The 19,809-nt window shown below is 42.9% G+C and overlaps 2 protein-coding genes across 4 annotated transcripts; one reads left to right on the top strand and one right to left on the bottom strand.

The window, feature by feature from the left end:
• Positions 1 to 1,132: 1,132 nt before the first annotated feature.
• phospho2 (phosphatase, orphan 2) lies at positions 1,133 to 4,843 on the bottom strand. Of its 3 annotated transcripts, none has more exons than XM_076110299.1 (4): positions 4,742 to 4,843; positions 4,081 to 4,158; positions 3,743 to 3,837; positions 1,133 to 3,625 (listed from the first exon to the last, which is right to left on the bottom strand). In XM_076110299.1, exons 2-4 carry the CDS (start codon positions 4,149 to 4,151, stop codon positions 3,069 to 3,071), a joined length of 723 nt encoding a protein of 240 aa, XP_075966414.1. In that variant the 5' UTR covers positions 4,152 to 4,158; positions 4,742 to 4,843; the 3' UTR covers positions 1,133 to 3,068. The 3 variants fall into 3 exon arrangements, with proteins under 3 accessions (XP_075966414.1, XP_075966415.1, XP_075966417.1); XM_076110300.1 differs by having other exon boundaries at positions 4,081 to 4,172; positions 4,742 to 4,807; XM_076110302.1 differs by lacking the exon at positions 4,742 to 4,843 and adding an exon at positions 4,568 to 4,706.
• A 434-nt stretch (positions 4,844 to 5,277) lies between these two features.
• Positions 5,278 to 9,964, top strand: syap1 (synapse associated protein 1). Its single transcript, XM_076110298.1, has 9 exons — positions 5,278 to 5,599; positions 5,970 to 6,088; positions 6,286 to 6,352; positions 7,222 to 7,295; positions 7,424 to 7,563; positions 7,774 to 7,925; positions 8,726 to 8,775; positions 8,877 to 9,033; positions 9,161 to 9,964. The coding sequence occupies exons 1-9, from the start codon at positions 5,395 to 5,397 to the stop codon at positions 9,289 to 9,291; spliced, it is 1,095 nt and encodes a 364-aa protein (XP_075966413.1). The 5' UTR covers positions 5,278 to 5,394; the 3' UTR covers positions 9,292 to 9,964.
• Positions 9,965 to 19,809: the final 9,845 nt, after the last annotated feature.

Raw genomic sequence — 19,809 nt, 5'->3', positions numbered from 1 at the left:
GGCGAGGATGAATCAGTTCTTAACCATTGGCTGAAGTTTGGGTGTAAAACAGAAGCTAATAACAATGATTATATTTTAAAAAAGGATGAACCGTCACTAAGTTTCATATATTTCTTTTTTATTTATCTCTCATCATAGAGGATGAAGCCCACTAACTTTGGTGATCCCCTGAACCTTGTTATAGTCCCACCAGCAGGTCAAAGTACTTTACTTATGCTGAGAAATATCTCATCACCTATTAGAAGCATTAGCGTAACCTTTTCTACAGACAGTCATGGTTCCCAGAGGATGAACCCAAAATACTTTTGCCGATCCCCTGAGCCACCATGAGGTTGACAGCTGCATGTTTGGAGTCAAACGTGTGTATAACTATTTGATGGATTACCACGAACTTTGACACACACTTTCATGGTTCCTTCAGGATGAACCACGGCCGCTTTGGCCGTCATTAAGTCAAAATATAAATTTGTTTCATATTTCGGTTTAAAACTAAATACCAGCAGAACCAACGGCATTCCCATCAGCCTCAGCTGTACTTTGTGTTTCGTGCTAATAAGAAAATATTAACATGCTAAACAGAGATGGTGAACACGGTAAATAATACAACGGGACATCTTGTCCTGTTGACGTCATTTGGAGCCGGAGTCTGCGCAGTAGAGCCGAGCACAACTGCAGCTTGTTAGTGCGAGAGGGTCATGACGTCCATCTTCATAGACAGTCTGTGGTACAGCCTCACAGAACCACTAGCAGTACAGTACAGTACTCTATGGTTTGTAAAAGTGTACTCGAATTCTTAACATAGTAACACTTTTTTTTATCTCCTGTTCCTTTCCTTTATCTTAATATGTGTATCTATGATATGTGTATATATATATTTGGTGATTATATCGGCTATGGCTATCATCTGGGGAAGCTGAGAGGATAGAGCACGTTGACAGATGACTGACTGGATACTTAGTTGGTTTTTTTGATTAATAAAGGCCAATATACTGTATATTTCTAGTATTTTGTCCACTCCATTTATTTACACAAAGAAAAAAATGGAACTACTATTTCCATATTGACTCATGCAACCGAACCCCCCACAACACAGTTCTATGAAGACATGAAGACATGAGGGGGGGGGAAAGAATCCAAGAGGTTTCTGGTTTTAATTGCATCATTAGAATCACAAGATTAAGAATAAACAAATCACATTTCACATGTTGCATCGCTGGTATATATGGACCAAGTCCCAGGATCATTTTGAATACATCTGATTAACATTACTGAATGTGTGAAGCATTGATGGATTAAAAACAGCAGTTCGGACTTTTGTTCATTGAGCTTAAATAATAAATTGAGGTTCAAGCCATTCAATGGAGCCAACTCAGCGTTAACATGATCAGTTCATCTAAACCTGGTTCAAACAATCAAGATAGCGTCACGTGTAGGACTACAAACCACAGAGCTGAGATATCAAACACTCAACATCACCGGAGGGAAGAAATGTTCACAATCTCAGAGCAGCACATTTTGGATTCATTGTACAAAGAGCAAAAATACAATCCAAAATACAACTATGGGTGATACCTAAGAGGCTCAGTATGTGTTCCATTACTGTATGATGATCTTTAAAATTGTAGTATCAGGGAAGTTCATTTTTTCACTTGATTAAGTAACATGAGACAACTTTGACATATTATGAACAATGGATTTGACTAAATGGATTGAAGTAATCTTGACAGAATATTGTGCAACTGAGGTAAATGAATGTGGAGGTGTTGTGTTTGAAATGCTGTCTCCTGGCCCAGACTCCATCAGATTTATTAGCTATACTATTACACTCCTTATTCGCTGAAGACATTTCGACATGTCACAGTGGGGAAAGCAGAGGTGAAAGAATTACCAAATGAATGAATGTGAATTATGGCTCACTGTCAGTGACATGGCTCACTAAAGAGTGTCACCTGTGCTTCTCCTACTACGACGAGTCAAACTGTCTGCCTGAATAAAAAAGGCTTATTGCAATACAATATATGCTGGTACATGGGTAGAGTCACACGGTGTGTTTAAAAGTGTTTTTAAAAGCATATCAGTTAGCTGAAGTGCTGCCACATCATATATCATAACTGATATTTATAAACCCGTACTTATGAACATATGGTAATGACATGAAGTGCTGAAGGGGAGGATTAAAATAGTATGTTTTAATGTGGTTGGAAGATGGTAACAACAGGTGATACGTGGGGTTAAGATTCTCTTAAGGGATAATATTTTGGGAAATGCAATGATTTGCTTTCTTGCCCAGCGCTAAAGGTTCTCTATTCGATATTCAGAGCATTAATGCAGCAGCGAACAACTATTAGCTGTGTGAAGATATAGCGCGTGTTGCTGTCCGAGCTTCTCGTTGCTTTGAAACGCAGCACTGCTCTCCTACGGCGGTTACAGTCCATAACGGAAGCGTGGCACTCCCCCCTCCGGTTTCCCCTCAGGTAAACACTGTCAGCTCTGTTTGCCGTAGTTAGCACTGTTAGCTGCAAGCCGCCAGCTCAGCCGTCGCCATGTTGCAATAGATGCGCTCTAAATATCACATAAAGCGCCTTTAAGTGAGAAGATCCGTACCACGATCGTGTCTCTCATATAAATGTGGAGATCGATTAACTTAGCTTAGCACGAACACTCGACAGCTGAGCGCCAGTTGCCATCACAACACAAACTGTCTTTCCAGTCAACCTGCCGTCTCGTACTACTGGGGCTTTTCTGTAAACCTTGATCCCCCAATTTCAGCTCAATGTAAACATTGCTTCGGTTCCGTGTTTGTATTGTAATTGGGCACAGATGCCACCACATCTGAATAAAAGGCAAATATTTTACTGTAGCTCAGAGTCCAAACTTGTTTGAGGGGGCTGTTACTGTTAAGGATTTGTACCTAACTTTATATAATTATACCAACAGAATTGTACTTTAAAAAATATAAATACTCTCTTGGCAGTCAATTGTTTCGTTTTTTTTAAACTGCAAGTGCAATATTTCAGTTTCAAGTTGCAACTGAGACTTTGATCAAGTATCGTGCTCCATGGCCCCGCCTACGACTGCATACTTGCTTTCAGTTCCTCAAGGATGTCAGTGCCACTGCTCCACACAATGACTTTAGCCCTCAGAGACGCATCGTCTTCCAGTCTGGCCAGCAGTTTCTCCAGGGTGAACCCCTTCCTGGGCATCACGACATCGCGCCCCCTCAGACAGGAAGTGGGACAGAGGTCGTTCCCGCCGTCGCCCGCGTAGAGCACCCGCTCGTACTCCACGCCGCCATCGCACTGCTCCGACAGGTAAAGCTCCAGGACCTTTCTCTTGCAAAGGTTGACGGGGCAGCGATCGCAGTCGTGAGAGTGGTGGCACTGCACCTCCATGTACCCGAGCTCGTTGAACTTAGCCGGGTTGGTGAAGACCCGGTCGACAGCTGCCTGGAGTCCAGATGCGTGGAGGATCCAGTCTATGAACACGGTGTTGGAGTCAGAGATGACGATGCAGTCAATGGTGCTCTTGTGATCGGATATGAACGTCAGCAGGTCCGTCATGCCAGCGGTGAAGGGGATGGTCTCCATCACACTGCGGACCCTGTCGGGGCTGACCTTCTGGTCTCCTGGGTGGACAGATAAAAAAAGAGTGGTAGCAATGAAATGTCAATGTACAGATCTTTGCAGATTCTAAGTATGTGCGACTAAATGAACAGCCTACAAACAGGATAATGAATTGTCACCTATGTAGTTCATCACTCTGCCCATGAACTCAGTCCAGTGGCCTTTTCTGTAGGAGTTCTCCACAGAGTCCGGAAGAGTCTGATCTGGAAGGCATCTGGGAGGGGAGAAAACAAAAAAGATCAGCAGATGTCGCTTGTAATTAAAACATAGCAAATTGTATTTCGTCGGTGGTTCTTTACTGTACAGTTATCCTGTCAGTGTGGTATTTTGTTCTACTCGTATCAAACAGTCTTGTGGTACTACTATAGATTTGTATACATTTTGCAGCATTAAAAACGTGCCCAACTCGTGTTTTGTATGATTCTTAAATTATGGATTCAATCAATATGTTATTTACCTTATCACCCAAGTGTCACTGTTGTCATCCACCACAGTGTGGTCGAAATCGAACACCATCAGAGTCTTCATGTTTCACCTGGAAAAATACATCTGTTTCAAAACAAGAAAAATGCACAATAAGACCTGGCGCAGCTATTAATATGATCATAAATATCTGACATTTTCGTTACATTGAGCGGTATTACTAGTCGTGACATGAGGCCACGGCTTGGTAAGTTTATGATGATCTAATGTTACTCGTAGCTGCTCCGTCTGTTACGCTCAACCATCTTATCTTTGAGCAGCACACACCGTGACGGAGCACAAAAAAAACAGCTGTTGTATCTCAATAAATCGCTCTCCTACGCATATGCCGATTTTACCCCAACACCTCAGTTAATGCTGAGATGTTTTAAATTATTTTCGTTTAACTATAAAAAGTCAAGTTTGAGCTCGCTGTGTTTCAAATGACAGATTTTTGTAAGAGGTCTGGTGTAACTTCGTACAAGTAAACGGCCTAGCAGCCCCGGAAATCCTTCCATTGAAACTGTGCTCCAACAATTCAGATCAGGCTCAGTGCGAATAATAACCGGAATTACAGATTGCTGTACTTGACTACACCCCAGGTTCAGATATAACTCTAAGATATTCGGTAAAACTATCATCCACGGCAAACTGACCCCAGCCTGTTCTGACATGAGTCCACCGCTCCTGTCTTTCTCCTCGTCTTGTTGTGTTACAAGAGATGACAAACCTGTTCTGAGCTCTTTACCGCCACCTGCTGGTCAAGTGACACATTTGGTCTTTTATAATAACTATTGTAACAATTACTATTATAGCAACAGTCGTTCCTATGTCCCATTTCAGATATACTTTGAGATATTATGCCACTTAAACGTTTTTTTATGTTTTAAAAAGTGAGTGGGGTTTGCTGTAATAAATAATTATGTCATAATATTGCCCAAATTAATCATTTGTTTTGCATTGAACACATTCCCCCCTGGGGATGAATAAAGTATACATCTATCTCTCTAGCTATTATATTTTGTCAAATTATCCGACAAAAACACCGAGTATGCAGCAAGTCGCATTTATGGCAAAAACCAACCACGGACGTTTACCCATTGACCCAGAGGACCCATGAAGGCATCACTCCGCTCCTCTGACCACTGGGTGGCAGTAACACACAACTCGAATTACACAAAACAAAACGTAGAAGAAGAAAACCTGCCCGTTTATTTCCTGGTTGCGTAGAGTCAAGAATCACTCTCTGTTGAGATTGTCGCTTTTCCGCACCTTCAAAGCTAAAACTTGTCATTTTATTCCGAGCAACATGTTCAGGGGGTTCGGGACGTGGTTGGGTCTGGAGAGCCAGACGTACACGAAGACGTTGGACGAAAAAGAAAACCCGAGTGTCGTGGAGCAAGAAAAAAAGGTGGTGGAAGCCCAGAACGAAGTAAACAAACAGCAGCCAGCTAACGAGGACGGAGAACCGGAGGCGGACCAAGAAAACTCCGAGCATGGGAAAGGACTTGGTGGTAAGAAAGAAACTGCGTTCCCCTAAAACTAGCTAAGCTAAGTAATGAGCTAAATGCTTCTCAGTGGCTCGAGGATGTGGTTGCATAAATCATCCGTCTGTCTATGTTAGCTCAGCATACCCCCATTAAACCAAACATATTGTAGTTCTTAGTGAAAGCTTTCCCCATCTTGTTCTAATTCTGTTGGAATGTAGCTAAGGTTTCCTCTTCAGCGTTGTTGTCCAGTGCTAACAAGAGGAGGAGCTGTCTCCTGATAGATTTGTGTTGTGTTATTGTAGCAATGTTTTTTTTAGCAATAGTCCCGCTATATGATGATGATGATGGTGATGGTGTTGTTGTTGTCACCCACGCTGTCCTCTCATCTCTGAAGATTACATCTTCAGTTTCGCGTCCAGTGCCACCAAGAAGATCTCCGAGTCGGTGGTGGAGACCGCTCAGACCATCAAGAAGACGGTGGAAGAAGGGAAGATCGACGGCATCATAGACAAGGCATGCTGGTGTTGTTTGACAAGTTTGGCAGCATGTTGGAGGCAACTCTGTGGTCTGTTGTTGTCAAGAGCAGCTGTTTGCTCATCATGCCATAATGTTAGCATGACAACATTCTATAAGAAATGTCTCCCACAGGTATTTTCCTCTTATTCAGTGTGTGTGTGTGTGTGTGTGTGTGTGTGTGTTTGTGTTTGCAGACTTTCCTGGGAGACTTTCAGAAGGAGCAAGAGAAGTTCGTCCAAGAGAAGAAGTCCAAAAAATCTGGTAAAGTCAGAATCAGGAGACGGGAATCTTCTTTACAATAAACGATCAACTAGTTACAGAATAACCTCTCTTATAAATGTTTGTTTTATTCCGTGAAAGCTTCACAGGACAAACTAGCTTCTGATTAAGTCACTTGCTTCACACATCCTGTATTTTTGTGTGAGAGACACTACTGAGGCCTTCTAGAAACAGTGGGAGTGTGTCTGTAATGAAGCAAGTGAAGTGGACCTCACACAATAAGGGAGAGGCCACATCTAAACCCAACAGAATCCTGCTGTATGATAAGCTTATTAATGCAGCTGTGTTGACTTGATGAGGATTTGTATTTTTCACAGCTCATTACGTATGTCAGTATTAGAGTCCATTGTAATCACTGTTCATCCAAGCTGGCATCAACTTCTGCAGCTATATCACCATTCAAGTGCAGCGCTGTTTCTAAAAGACGCTGCAGCAAGCTACGCCACCTCGTGCAATAATAACATGATCATTAAAAAGTCCAACTCAGCGAGTCAATCAGACTTTATTTGTATAGCACTCTATATACAGGGTGGTGCTTTACTGGGACTTACAAACTGAAGGGTTCAATGTAGTATAGATATAAACAGTAACACAAATGAAGACTAATGCACATGAAAAATAGACATTTGAAATGTACGGCTTGTTATCAGCTGCTCCATCATCATTATCAGCTACGCTGTAGGGTGAAAGGGTGAATTGCACCGTTTCAATCTGCAACCTTGCAACACCGTATTGATAGAGAGCGCGATCAGTGAGAGATAAGACTAGAGAGTGCTGAAAAACCTCTCCCATGATCTAATATACTTAGTGTCGCAGCACCACTGAAGGTGTGTGTTGATGTTTGTGTCCAGACGCAGCGGTGCCTCCGTGGGTCGGCTACAACGAGGAGGAGACCATCCAGCAGCAGATCCTCGCCCTGTCAGCTGTAAGCAAAAGGCTTCATGCACTAAATGAATGTGTCAACACGTGTGTGTGACGTTATCGCTCTTTGTCCCCGGATAGCATTTGTACAAACTTGTTGTTGAAACCGAGCTCTCTGGCTGCTGATTCTAGGACAAGAGAAATTTCTTGCGCGACCCTCCTGCCGGTGTTCAGTTCCACTTCGACATGGAGCAGATGTATCCTCTGGCTGCAGTGATGCTGGAGGAGGACCAGCTCCTCAACTGCATGCGCTTCGACCTGGTTCCTAAACAGTCAGTAGTCTCCCAGCATTGTGTGTGTGTGTGTGTGTGTGTGTGTGTGTGTGTGTGTGTGTGTGTGTGTGTGTGTGTGTGTGTGTGTGTGTGTGTGTGTGTGTGTGTGTGTGTGTGTGTGTGTGTGTGTGTGTGTGTGTGTGTGTGTGTGTGTGTGTGCGCGCGCGGTCGACATTAAAATGATGATATAAAATGTGATGTGTTGGACAGCGTGAAGGAGGAGGTTTTCTGGAGGAATTACTTCTACCGGGTGTCTCTGGTCAAGCAGTCGGCTCAGCTCACAGCGCTGGCGGCCCAGCAGCAGCAGAAGGACGGTGAGGACAGAGGGGCCGGTGTCTCACCTGAGGACGTCGTCTTAACAGGTCCGACTGTCGTCCACATTTCAACGGGGGGGGAAGGGGGATTCCAGGGCTGCACTTTGCTTCTTTTAAAGCTACACATGTACTTCACAAGCCTCTCCCAACTCACCGCCCTGAGCTTGGAATGGCTGATGCTCACACGATGACCTTCAGCAGCCACATGTTTAAGTTTAAAAAAGTGCCTTGGATTGACATTTTACAAACCCATGTGCAAAAAAATACCAGAGGATCAATGAAATTAGCTAATAGCCTAAATTAATGTTTAAAACCTTTAAATTACATTTATTTTGTGTAGCCCAAAACCACAAATTTGCCTCAGAGGGCAACAGAGGAGGATCCCTCTATCAGGATGGACAGAAGTGTGATAGATGTCATGTGTACAGAATGAACAACATAACAGAGTTACAACACATTCAATGCATATGATATAAATGAAACAGACTTGCTCTAGGAAGACAAAACGTGCACGCAAGGCCTGAAGTGTATGTGAGGTGCACACGGCACGCTCTTCTTTTTTTAAATCCCAGTTAGGTTGCAGTTAGAAGATGTGGTGAGAGAGAATAATCTGCTTTGTCCCCTATGTGTGTCTCTGATTTCTCTGTCTTGAGTTGTTTGTCCTCTTGGGAAATCATTTGATTTGAGTCCTGAAGGAAAATATTTTAAGTTGTGGTATGGACGGAGCTCTCTAGCTGAATGTGACAAGAGGAAATTCAGAGGAAATCCTCGGGTCATCAAGTTAAGCAAACACCACATTGTGATTTGGAATGTGGAAAACTAATAGCACTGTATGGTTTTTATTGTAGACAACGTCAGACCAAAAACTCCACCAGTTTCCATCAGCGACAAACGGCAGGTAAGAGCACTGAAATACAGACTCTCCAACAATCATTCTAAAGCTTCAGAAAGACGAGTACAGTCTGTGTCCTTTCTCTGTCCCGTCTCCGTGACCATCAGTCACCTCAGGAGGAAGAGGAGGAGATGTCGACGAGTCCCGGCGTGTCCGAGTTTGTGAGCGACGCCTTCGACTCGACGGGCATCAACCAGGAGGACCTGAGGAAAGAGATGGAGCAGCTGGTGCTGGACAAGAAGGACAGCGCCCCCTCTCCCGATGGTCCGCTTTATGACCGTTTCTGATTCTTCAGCTACATGTTGTATTTGGACTTTGGAAGACACCGTCCTGCGATTGAAGTGTGAAGTAAATAATCGTCCTGCTCGTGATCTTCCCTTTTCCAATTCAGACGAGACAGCGGACTGGGAGAAGGAGCTGCAGCAGGAGCTCCAGGAGTACGAGGTGGTGACCGAGGCGGACAACAGAGACGACCAGTGGGACCAAGAGATCGAGAAGATGCTCCAGGCCGACGATAACTAGACGGCTGCTGCTCGTCGGCCTCCTGTTCGCCGATCGGGCCGGAGGAATCGTGACCCGGTGATGCACAGGGGGGAGGGGTGAACTTCCACATTCTCTGTGACCCGACTGTGATTACTATCTTGTAAAACGCCTGTACTCCGATGAAGGTGTGGATCCAATATTAGCAAGAGGGTGTCAGCTCTGCTGGAAGCAGTGGGTCTATCCAGGCGTATTAGTAGTAGTTGCGCTACTTTGTCGCCCCTTCCTACTTTTATCTACTTGCTTTCCCCTACCCTCTCTCTTTTTGATGGGGGGGGGACAAAAAAAGCTGCTAGATGGCTCTCCGGTACAAGTACAGTGGATTTTATAATGGAGGGGTGTTTATTTGAAATGGCACAAAATGTTCTATCTCTGTTTCCACTGCTGCTTTCTGGTGGGTTGTACAGTAAAGTCTTGGTATAGTTCTAGTAACGTAAAGTCAAATGTAAAGTTACATTTCTGTAAATAAAAACACTATACCTAACTTCAAATGGCGTTCCCCTTCCATTTACATCTGCTTGTCATTTTACATTTTGTATCGCGTTTTCACAAACTGTACTGTGCTCATGTCTGCTTTTCCTTTTGTTTCTCTGCAACTGAAATACTGTACCTTTTCTGTTGAACCTGTGAAGCTTCAATAAATATTTATCTGTTATTATGGACAATATACAGATGCTGGTCATATAATTAGAATATCATCAAAAAGTTGATTTATTTCACTAATTCCATTCAAAAAGTGAAACTTGTCTATTATATTCATTCATTACACACAGACTGATATATTTCAAATGTTTATTTCTTTTAATTTTGATGATTATAACTGACAACTAAGGAAAATCCCAAATTCAGTATCTCAGAAAATTAGAATATTGTGAAAAGGTTCAATATTGAAGACACCTGGTGCCACACTCTAATCAGCTAATTAACTCTAAACACCTGCAAAGGCCTTTAAATGGTCTCTGTCTAGTTCTGTAGGCTACACAATCATGGGGAAGACTGCTGACTTGACAGTTGTCCAAAAGACGACCATTGACACCTTGCACAAGGAGGGCAAGACACAAAAGGTCATTGCAAAAGAGGCTGGCTGTTGACAGAGCTCTGTGTCCAAGCACATTAATAGAGGCGAAGGGAAGGAAAAGATGTGGTAGAAGAAAGTGTACAAGCAATAGGGATAACCGCACCCTGGAGAGGATTGTGAAACAAAACTGATTCAAAAATGTGGGGGAGATTCAGAAAGAGTGGACTGCAGCTGGAGTCAGTGCTTCAAGAACCACTACGCACAGACGTATGCAAGACATGGGTTTCAGCTGTCGCATTCCTTGTGTCAAGCCACTCTTGAACAACAGACAGCGTCAGAAGCGTCTCGCCTGGGCTAAAGACAAAAAGGACTGGACTGCTGCTGAGTGGTCCAAAGTTATGTTCTCTGATGAAAGTAAATTTTGCATTTCCTTTGGAAATCAGGGTCCCAGAGTCTGGAGGAAGAGAGGAGAGACACACAATCCACGTTGCTTGAGGTCCAGTGTAAAGTTTCCACAGTCAGTGATGGTTTGGGGTGCCATGTCATCTGCTGGTGTTGGCCCACTGTGTTTTCTGAGGTCCAAGGTCAACGCAGCCGTATACCAGGAAGTTTTAGAGCACTTCATGCTTCCTGCTGCTGACCAACTTTATGGAGATGCAGATTTCATTTTCCAACAGGACTTGGCACCTGCACACAGTGCCAAAGCAACCAGTACCTGGTTTAACAGTATTATTGTGATTATCGTCATTATCAAAAACTTGTAAACAATCATCCACAACTTCCCCAACACTGACAAACTCCCATCTGCCCATAAACCATTATATTCATAATTTGTTGACAACAAGGCAGAGAGAAAGATAAGCAGAAGAAAAGAAACACACACACACACACACACACACACAAACATCGTGGTATAAAGCATCATGAACGCTGAACTTATAAAATATTATTTCCACAATGTTTTATTCTTTATAACCTTAAGAAGAGTTTTATGAAGCCGTATGAATTTCAAACAAAGAAACAACTCAATCTCATCAAACTTGTGCTGCTGCTGGAACTCTTCTCTGGCTGAAGGAGGAGGACAGCACACACACACACCTGTTCACTTCATCAATCTCTATTTATTTACGTTTCCACACGTGTCTTCTTCAGGGGGAGCAAGAACACTTCTTCTTCTTCTTCGTCTTTGCGGTTTTACGGCATCAATTACGTGGCATTGCTGCCACCTCCTGGATCTAGATCAATACTGTGCTATCTGCATACCACAACCTTTTTTATTAAATCAGTGTTATCTTCATAGTGATCTCTCTCTGTGTGTGTGTATGCAGCTGAATTTGAAACCAACTACATTGAGCTTTCTCAGATCAGCAGAGGGGATTTCGGAGCCGTAAATGAAGGCTACCGGAAAAAAAGACATTGCACCAGTAAGTCTTAAATACTTATTCAAAAGTTATATTTCACTGCATCCTTAGAAAGTCAAGTGAAACGCTTGTGTCTCCGTCTTCCATGTGGATATAAAACATATTCGAAAAGAAATGTAAAGCTATTAATGGAGGTTTCTTCCTTATTGGCGGTGGTTAACGGTGGTTATGCTTATGCATTTTCTGTATTTCCTTTAGGTCCAGAATGGAAATGTTCAAGGTCAGTGATGAAGTGGCCCTTATGGTGAAAGCAGCAGGTGGAGCTAGGAAGGTACCGTAGCTTCACGTGAGACGTCACTGAAGGGTAATTACTGTTAATGTAATTCTAGTTATATATTCTATACTTCGAGAGTTTTACCACAATATGCATCTTGACGTGCAAAATAATCTTTTAAATTGACAAGCATATGTGTAATTCATGACACAAGTCAAACGGGATCGGATAATTATTTGTCCCTTGCCATTGACTACAGTACATATTTTTTCCAAAATTAGGTCTTATGGTGGTCAACGGAAAGAGCGAGACTTCGCCTCTGTATTCTCCCTCAATGTCCATAAAAACTGTCTTTTTTTCTTTTGTATTTATGGTGATTTTATTTATAAATTCATGTGGCATCACTGTGCGTAGTCTGATAGCCCAGTTTGTCCTTTTTAAAAGATATGTAAATAACATAAACAATAACTTGTGCATTGCAGTTGAGGTTATACATGCAGAACTAAAAATAGGAAAAATGACCAACATTAAGTGCCTTTGTACGGGGTCAGCCTTTCCTGAGATATGGACAAAGGTATGAAAGTTGGAATGGTGTTTGTATCTAATTAAATTTATTATTTTTATTTATTTCTTCCTGTTTTATGAAAACAAGAAATATATCTGACTCCTCACTTTACACATTGTGCTTTACTGCACCGCCGCTATTGTTTTTGTACAACGTTTCTTGTTGTATTGTGATGAACTGAAATGTGCCAACATACCGTTATATATTACCTTTCTTTCACAAAGGTGTCTGTGTGAAATTTGTACCTATGACAACTTTGTATTGAAAATCCTCGAGGCTCTGGTTTTACAATAAATATATATTTTGATATTCATATTGCTTTGAGGTGGAGTGCATATATCAGGGCACTATTAGTGAAAATCTGAACTAAATTCAAGCGTTAGATGAAAAATGACATGACACATTCGCTTTTATTCCACCGTTTTTCACCTATGGGGTGGGTCAAAATATTGATCAATTGCATCACTTTTTTTCTCTCTGTTTTGCTGTATATAATGGTTTTTTACGACCATCATCCTCAAAACTAGTCTTTATTAATTCATGTATCTTAATTTCTGAGAAATCGTGATGGCTTAGCGGTCCAAGACGACAATGTCATAGCAACATGCCTACTTTAAGTCTGGCTGGGGACTAGGGGGTTGTACTTTCCCATACACTGTGTGTGTGTGTGTGTGTGTGTGTGTGTGTGTGTGTGTGTGTGTGTGTGTGTGTGTGTGTGTGTGTGTGTGTGTGTGTGTGTGTGTGGTCGGGGGAAGAAGGAGGGAACTATATGTGTTGGTGAGGAGAATGATGGCCTTAGGGGGAAAAAACTGTTCAGGTGTCTGGTGGTCCTGGTCCTGATAAAACCAAAGCTGTGACCACATGGGAGCCTTCTGAAGAGGCAGTGAGCCATGTGTGATGAGTCAGCCGCCTGACAGCCATGTGCTGTCTCATAAAGGCTCAATCACTTTAAAATAGTAGTGATTTTATGTCGGCTCTAATGGAAACTTTCTCGTTTAACCTTATTTATCCCCCTGCTGTCTGAACCTCCGACTGCACTGTGTTCAGCCCTTTCACGTGGATGATCATTCCAGGCAAAGTACCGGTCTGCATGACTTCAAAACTGAATTGATATAGAGTTTGGCATGTAATAAATGGTTTTGATGGACAAACAATTCTATTCCAGCCGAATGGGAGGCGGAGCTGAGGGCCGAGAGGAAAGCCAGTCGAGAGAGTGACTAAGTACGTGTGGAATGGTGGGGAAGGAGGCACGCATGTTTCTGTAGTAGAAAGTCTGTCATCATGTAAATAAAAAGAGACAAACACATAGCTGTACCAGACAGCCAGTCATGTCTCTGCACGCCCCATAGGCCTACGTTTCAGTGCAGCAGTGGTGGAAACAGATGGTACGCTGTCTGCAGTGTCAACACTACTCCCACCGCAGTTCGGTGCTAAAATGAATCGGAGAATAAATGCTCTTTTGCAACCGGCGATCAATACAAGGATCAATACTCAATATGCTAATGCATGCTGCGCTTTCTCTCTTCTTCTTGGGGTTTAAAGTGTGTGTTTAATTAAGCATATAATGTGAAAAAAACAGACAGCATAATGAATAACTCTCTCTTTGTTGTGTCTCTCTCTCTCTCTCACACACACACACACACACACACACACGTGTCACTCCCATCACAGTGACCAGAATCCACCAGCTGGTCTCTAGCAGGTCACACAGTTGTCACCATGGTGACAAAGCCCAGCAGATGAGGACCCACAGTTTAACAATATCTTTCAATAATGCATAAAGGCAGGCCTGTCTGTGTGTGTGTGTGTGTGTGTGTGTGTGTGTGTGTGTGTGTTTGTGTGTGTGTGTGTGTGTGTGTGTGTGTGTGTGTGTGTGTGTGTGTGTGTGTGTGTGTGTGTAGCCCAATTATGGCCTTCAGATTATCTTGACCGTATTCCGGACAAAGAGACAGATGAACAGAGATAAGAGCTAATCATGTTGAGACAAACACAACATTGAGTGTGTGTTTCATGCGTGGCATATCATACTGAGGCACGAATCCTCTCCAACCAATTGTTGTAAAATTGTTAGCAAGGAATGTTCTTAAAATGGGGGAGCTTCAAACAAAAAGGTTGAAGGGAACCGAAAAAGGAGGGAAAGGATAAAAGGTGCCAGACTGAGAGGGATGCGGGTGGAAATGGTGGGGAGAGTGAAAAGAAAGAACAAGGGAGGAGTTGAGGAGGCGGGAAAGGAGCGGCATGGCTGCTCAGAACACCTGCCGCTCATACCACGACCTCGTTTTGGTTTCCAGTAGCTCCGAAAACAATCCAGCAACTTATATATTTGTCATCATACCAGTTGAAAAAGCCATAGTGTTGATAGAGAATACAGAACAATCATATGTAAAAGAGATGTCAGAGATATTAAAATGTGATCTCAGGCGGAACTATATGTTAACCTCTCATGGTAACGTTTGTATTTCTGCTTGACGGTAAAAAGAAAGGCTTGGACGAATATAACGACTATGGAAGCCGAGAAAGGCCGAAAGTATTTACATTCTATACGCATCTGAGGGCCTATTTGTGAAAATGAACCACAACTGAATACTTAAAGGTGCAAGGAATGAAATTGGGAGCATTTCGATTGCCTCTCAACGGCTCTCAACAGGTCGACGGCGTGCCGGCGGCTAGCTATAAAAAGCGCTGACAGAGCTAATGGTGTTTTTGATTCAAGGGGAGCTGGAGGGGCGGATGCTACGCCTCCGCATCAACGCTGCCGGGTTGGGACTGTTACCGCCTTATGAGAGTAGTGCAGAGTGGCGGCTGTGAGCTAGTCAGTAGGGCATGCTCATGTGCGCGAACATGCACTAAAAGCAGCGGTGGGCCGTCAGGGCCAGCAAAGCCTTCTCTGCTGCCCCAAACAGAACCACAAAGTTATAGCTATTTTATAATTTAATAATTTTTCATAAATACACTACATGTATTCTAATTATTTTTCCCATTAGCTTATTTTCTCATCGCACAGCTACTGTCTTCCTCAGTTGCTCTGCTTCCAGCCTGCAGCGCTGGAAGCAGGTTGTTTTAAGTAGAGCTTTTATCCAATCAGATTTCACCCCTATGTCTCCAGGTAAGAAGAGAGGCCCGCTAGAAAGCCTTTGGAGTTTAACGATATTGTTGATTGTCATAGTCTTCAACCAATCAGATTTTTAGTTTGAAATGTTGGGCATATTCTGACATGTCAGAGCCTTCTAGGTGGCCTACAAGTACGTCTGCATTAACGTGTGCTGTGATTGGTCAGTGGACTAGCGTGACTGTTGTGAAGCTGAAGCTAGCTAGCAGAACTTAGTAGTAGTAAGAGTTCAAGTTGAAAGATATGTAAGAAGTTATGACATTGACATGACATTTTTAGTGTTTTGCTTGGTGTAGCTTTGTTTTTTAACACTCACTGGCTGAAGGAGGAGGAGAAACGGATTTGGGATTACTGCCAACGCTTTTCTGGAGAAGGACATTTCCAGAAAAGCTGTAAGAAAGGGTCGGCCAACCCCACAGCTAGCAGCCCTGACCCAGACAGGAAAAGGATTTGTACGAACCGTATTCCTTGCTGACAGCATCGGAGAAGCGTTGCACATTTTATGGCTGAGAATGCGTTTTATTTGCGACTGAGCGGCTTGGTGTTTGGAGCTACGCTACATTTGCTAACCAAGGCAGCAACAAGACACCATAGCATAGGACACTTACAAGCTACGGTGCTTTTGAAAACTTTTGCTGAGACCCGAGTGGGCCTACAACTCAACGAACACGTTCACAGGAGGACCTCTGGCTGGAACTGAACCATACCGATATTCTGTACAACTGCGGTATTGAACTCTTTGTAATCAAAGAAAGGAGGATGGACTTGCTTTAGCCCTGTTTGAATCAGTAGAGAACAGCTAAACGCTGCGGGGAGAGTTAGTAGCGTGTGTGCTGCTGTTGACTTTCCTGCTAAGCTAGTTTATATATATACTGTATAAATATATATATTACGTTTGTGATTCTTCTGTTAATAGTTGTTCCTTTTTTGGAATATTTTAAAAAATTTGAATAAACTACTTTTCCAAATGTTTTTTTGAAGTGATAACTTGTCCTTAATGCTTCCAGATGTCAGTGACTTAGACTTAAACTTCAACCAGGGCAGTGTACAGTATGCACATAGCACTGCAACCTATACACTGACATCTGAAATGAAAGGACCAAAAGTAGAACCTGCAGACACCCACCGCAAAGAAGGTTACACTGAACTAATTATGGACCGATGTGAATGGTTGCTACTAATCTGTGAAATGCACTTAAACACAAAGATGAATGGCTGAACAGGTGGAGACCTGATTTAAACCCCCGTAAAGCTGTTGTTTTCATGGGGAATGCTGGCCTTTTTGCCTTTATGACCGTGCTGTAAAGTCATTTAAAGTGTGGAGGGTGTAGCGCGGAGATCCCCAAAAGCCCTGACTATTGTTGGTGAATTTAAAGGTGGTAAAATACGAGATTGGGAGAATTTCTATTGCCTCTCGACGGTTGAGCCGGTGGCTCAACAGTGTTTACCTGATGGGGAACCGGAGGGTGGATGCTACGCTTGCGCGACAACGCTGTCGGTTGGGACGGTGTTTTCAGCTGTAGCCTCCATATGAGAGCAGTGCAGAGCAGTGGCCATGAGCTAGCCAGTGTGGCACGCTCACATGCGCTAACATGCAACAGCATGCACTAAAAGCACATGCGGCCGGTCCGGCTATGTCAACAAAGCAAGGAGAAGCTCAGATAACCACACACACATACAGAGGGAGAGCGACTTTGTCTGCTCAGGTAGACTCAGCGTATCCTCATATAACAGTTCATATGATGTACTACGAAAGGTTACTCTTCATTTGTTGTGCGTTACATGGATACAGTCTTTTCAAATTATATTTCCACAGGAAACTCAGTTTAGATAAGGCAACAAAACCACTTAGTTAGGTTTAGGAATAGATCGTTGCTTGGAGTAAATAACGGAAAGACACTTGGGGAAGTGTAGTTACTAAAGTACGCAAGTTACGTGACATAAACGTCAACGTTGACTTCTTGTCTATATGTCCTCGTTCAAGATTACGTGGACAACTTACGAAAAAATTACATTTATGACGAATTATGGCGCTTTATTTTTCGTTGGTAATGCTACGAATGCTGGATGAGACCAGCCTGCGCCACCATATCTTTACATAGCAATAAGTAATTTGCTGGTATATTTGCAAGAAAGGGCTCGTGTGATCGTCTACCATCGCGAAAAACACAGGCATATCATGTGTTTGACAATGTCTTCTGCAAGAATGAAGCTGAGATATTTGGGTTTGGATTCAAGGATTTGAAAACATATTACAGGTTAAAGTCAGATTATGGGTTAAGGTCAACGTTAAGATTTGGTAAAAAGAGAAAACAGTATTCTTAAAGTCCTTAAAGCATTTGCAAAGTGTGTTGTAGTTGCCGTGTTGGTCTTTACAAGTGCAGTAACACCAGCATGTTTCCAAGTACACAATGTATCATGGTTACCTTGGGCAGTGTCTCACTCTGAGAAGGTGTGCGTCCCTTCACAGTGCGGCTTATTTGCACTGTAACACAAATAAACACACTCACAGACAGAACCCTGCTTTTAAAAGCATGGGATATTTGTCCCCAAATAATAGAGAAATTTGCTCTTGGGTATTATCCTTCAGTGGTTGCCGGTGGGAAACCATAATTACAGGATGTTAGACCAGCTAAGTGACTGAATCACCAAGTGCTGTGTTTTATTTCCTGTCGGGCCCCCACACCTGTCACATGATAGGACAGTCAGAGTTTCTAGTGCCCATATTTGGAGCTTTTTGAGAGCAGATGACATTGCACACTGCAGGGTTCAATATATTCACGTATAGGACATTATTCGCTGCTGACAAGCATGCACAGACATCTTATGCTCTGCTGGACCGTACCCAGTTAACGGCAGGCCTAATAGTTCATCTATTAACCTAGTCCTCTATGACCGCAGTCACCCACATTGTCTCCTATGGGTTTTTTACATGGAGATGGTTGATAAGATAATGTTCATGCTGCTGTTTTTTTGTTTGCTTTTTTACTGTCGTCAACCTGTCTTTCACTCTCACTCTTTCTGTCTATGTGTATGTGTGTGTATGTGTGATGCCAATCGCACCAGTCAACACGGAGACAGATGGCCCTTTATTAGCCAAGCCCACGCAATTCAACTGACAAATCCTGCTCCAGACACACACACACACACACACACACACACACATTCTCTCAACCACTCACACAGTTGAACAGAATAGAGGAGCCAGGTGCTGCTCCCCCCCCCCCCCCCCCCCCCCCCCCCCACCTCCCTTCCTCTCTTCACCTCCTCTCTTACCAAACTTTTTTTGCCCTCTTTTTTTTTCTTTACTACAGAAGAAGATACAAGCCTAAGCCTAAGAGTTTTACGTTTTTAGTGGGAAATGTGCTTTAAATTGTCAGGTGAGCATGAACAATGACATTGAGATATCTGGGGTTTAAACATTAACCTGCTTTTTAACACCTGCAGGTGCGTCACGGATACCTTTGTGCAAGGCAGAATACAAATACAAGTCAAAGTCCAGTTCATTCAGACTTCATTTTGTGGGGCGTGTTTCTTTAGCATGGAAACACCACACGCTTTACATGAAGCAATAAAACAGCCACACAGCAGAAAGTGGAAGAAATCCCACAAAGGGCTTTTTCACATGCACGAAACACACATGCATAGGTCTTGCAAAAAAAAAAGGTCCTTGCCTTGGTGTCTGGTTCACTTCAGGATGCTAAATACCAGAAGAGTTGGCTCATATCTTCATCATATCTTCTCATATCAGAAATGTATTGTGGCAGCAGAGCCATAATGTCAACTGTGATGTCTAATGGAAGACTGTGTTTGTGATTAGATCTATTTGTAGCAAAGCACATGACAAGTTGTCATTCGATAGGAACAGGAAATGCCATGCACAATGTGCAGGTTTTAAGCTGTCCCAGTGATGCTCTTAATAATGTGTTTGGGATTCTTTTTTTTGTTTTCATGAAAGGAAGCAATAACCTTTGGTGAAGCTGATAGACCGTTTCCATTCTCTATTCAAACACATCTCACGGAGACTTTTGCGGTTCATGCTTTACATCTGACTTAAAACTGTTGTAGGGGTTTCACACTTCCCCCAAAGGGGCTTTATGTTTTCCAGTCAATGCTTTTTTTTCAGAAGCAAAACATTTTTTTGCGCTCGTTTTCGGTTCAAAGCCTGACGAA

Source organism: Anarhichas minor, unplaced genomic scaffold (assembly GCF_050575085.1).
Source record: "Anarhichas minor isolate MPS153535 unplaced genomic scaffold, ASM5057508v1 ptg000042l, whole genome shotgun sequence".
In the NCBI taxonomy this organism is placed as follows: Eukaryota; Metazoa; Chordata; class Actinopteri; order Perciformes; family Anarhichadidae; genus Anarhichas; species Anarhichas minor.
This window is presented reverse-complemented; position numbering and strand designations above follow the sequence as displayed.

Excerpts from the sequence above, each read along its gene's own strand:
- syap1 (XM_076110298.1), top strand. The coding sequence starts at position 5,395 with ATGTTCAGGGGGTTCGGGACGTGGTTGGGTCTGGAGAGCCAGACGTAC. Across the intron at positions 5,600-5,969 it reads GCATGGGAAAGGACTTGGTG|ATTACATCTTCAGTTTCGCG; the intron begins GTAAGAAAGAAA and ends TCATCTCTGAAG. Across the intron at positions 6,353-7,221 it reads GAAGAAGTCCAAAAAATCTG|ACGCAGCGGTGCCTCCGTGG; the intron begins GTAAAGTCAGAA and ends GTTTGTGTCCAG.
- phospho2 (XM_076110299.1), bottom strand. The coding sequence starts at position 4,151 with ATGAAGACTCTGATGGTGTTCGATTTCGACCACACTGTGGTGGATGAC. Across the intron at positions 3,838-4,080 it reads AGTGACACTTGGGTGATAAG|ATGCCTTCCAGATCAGACTC; the intron begins GTAAATAACATA and ends CTCCCCTCCCAG. Across the intron at positions 3,626-3,742 it reads CAGAGTGATGAACTACATAG|GAGACCAGAAGGTCAGCCCC; the intron begins GTGACAATTCAT and ends CTGTCCACCCAG.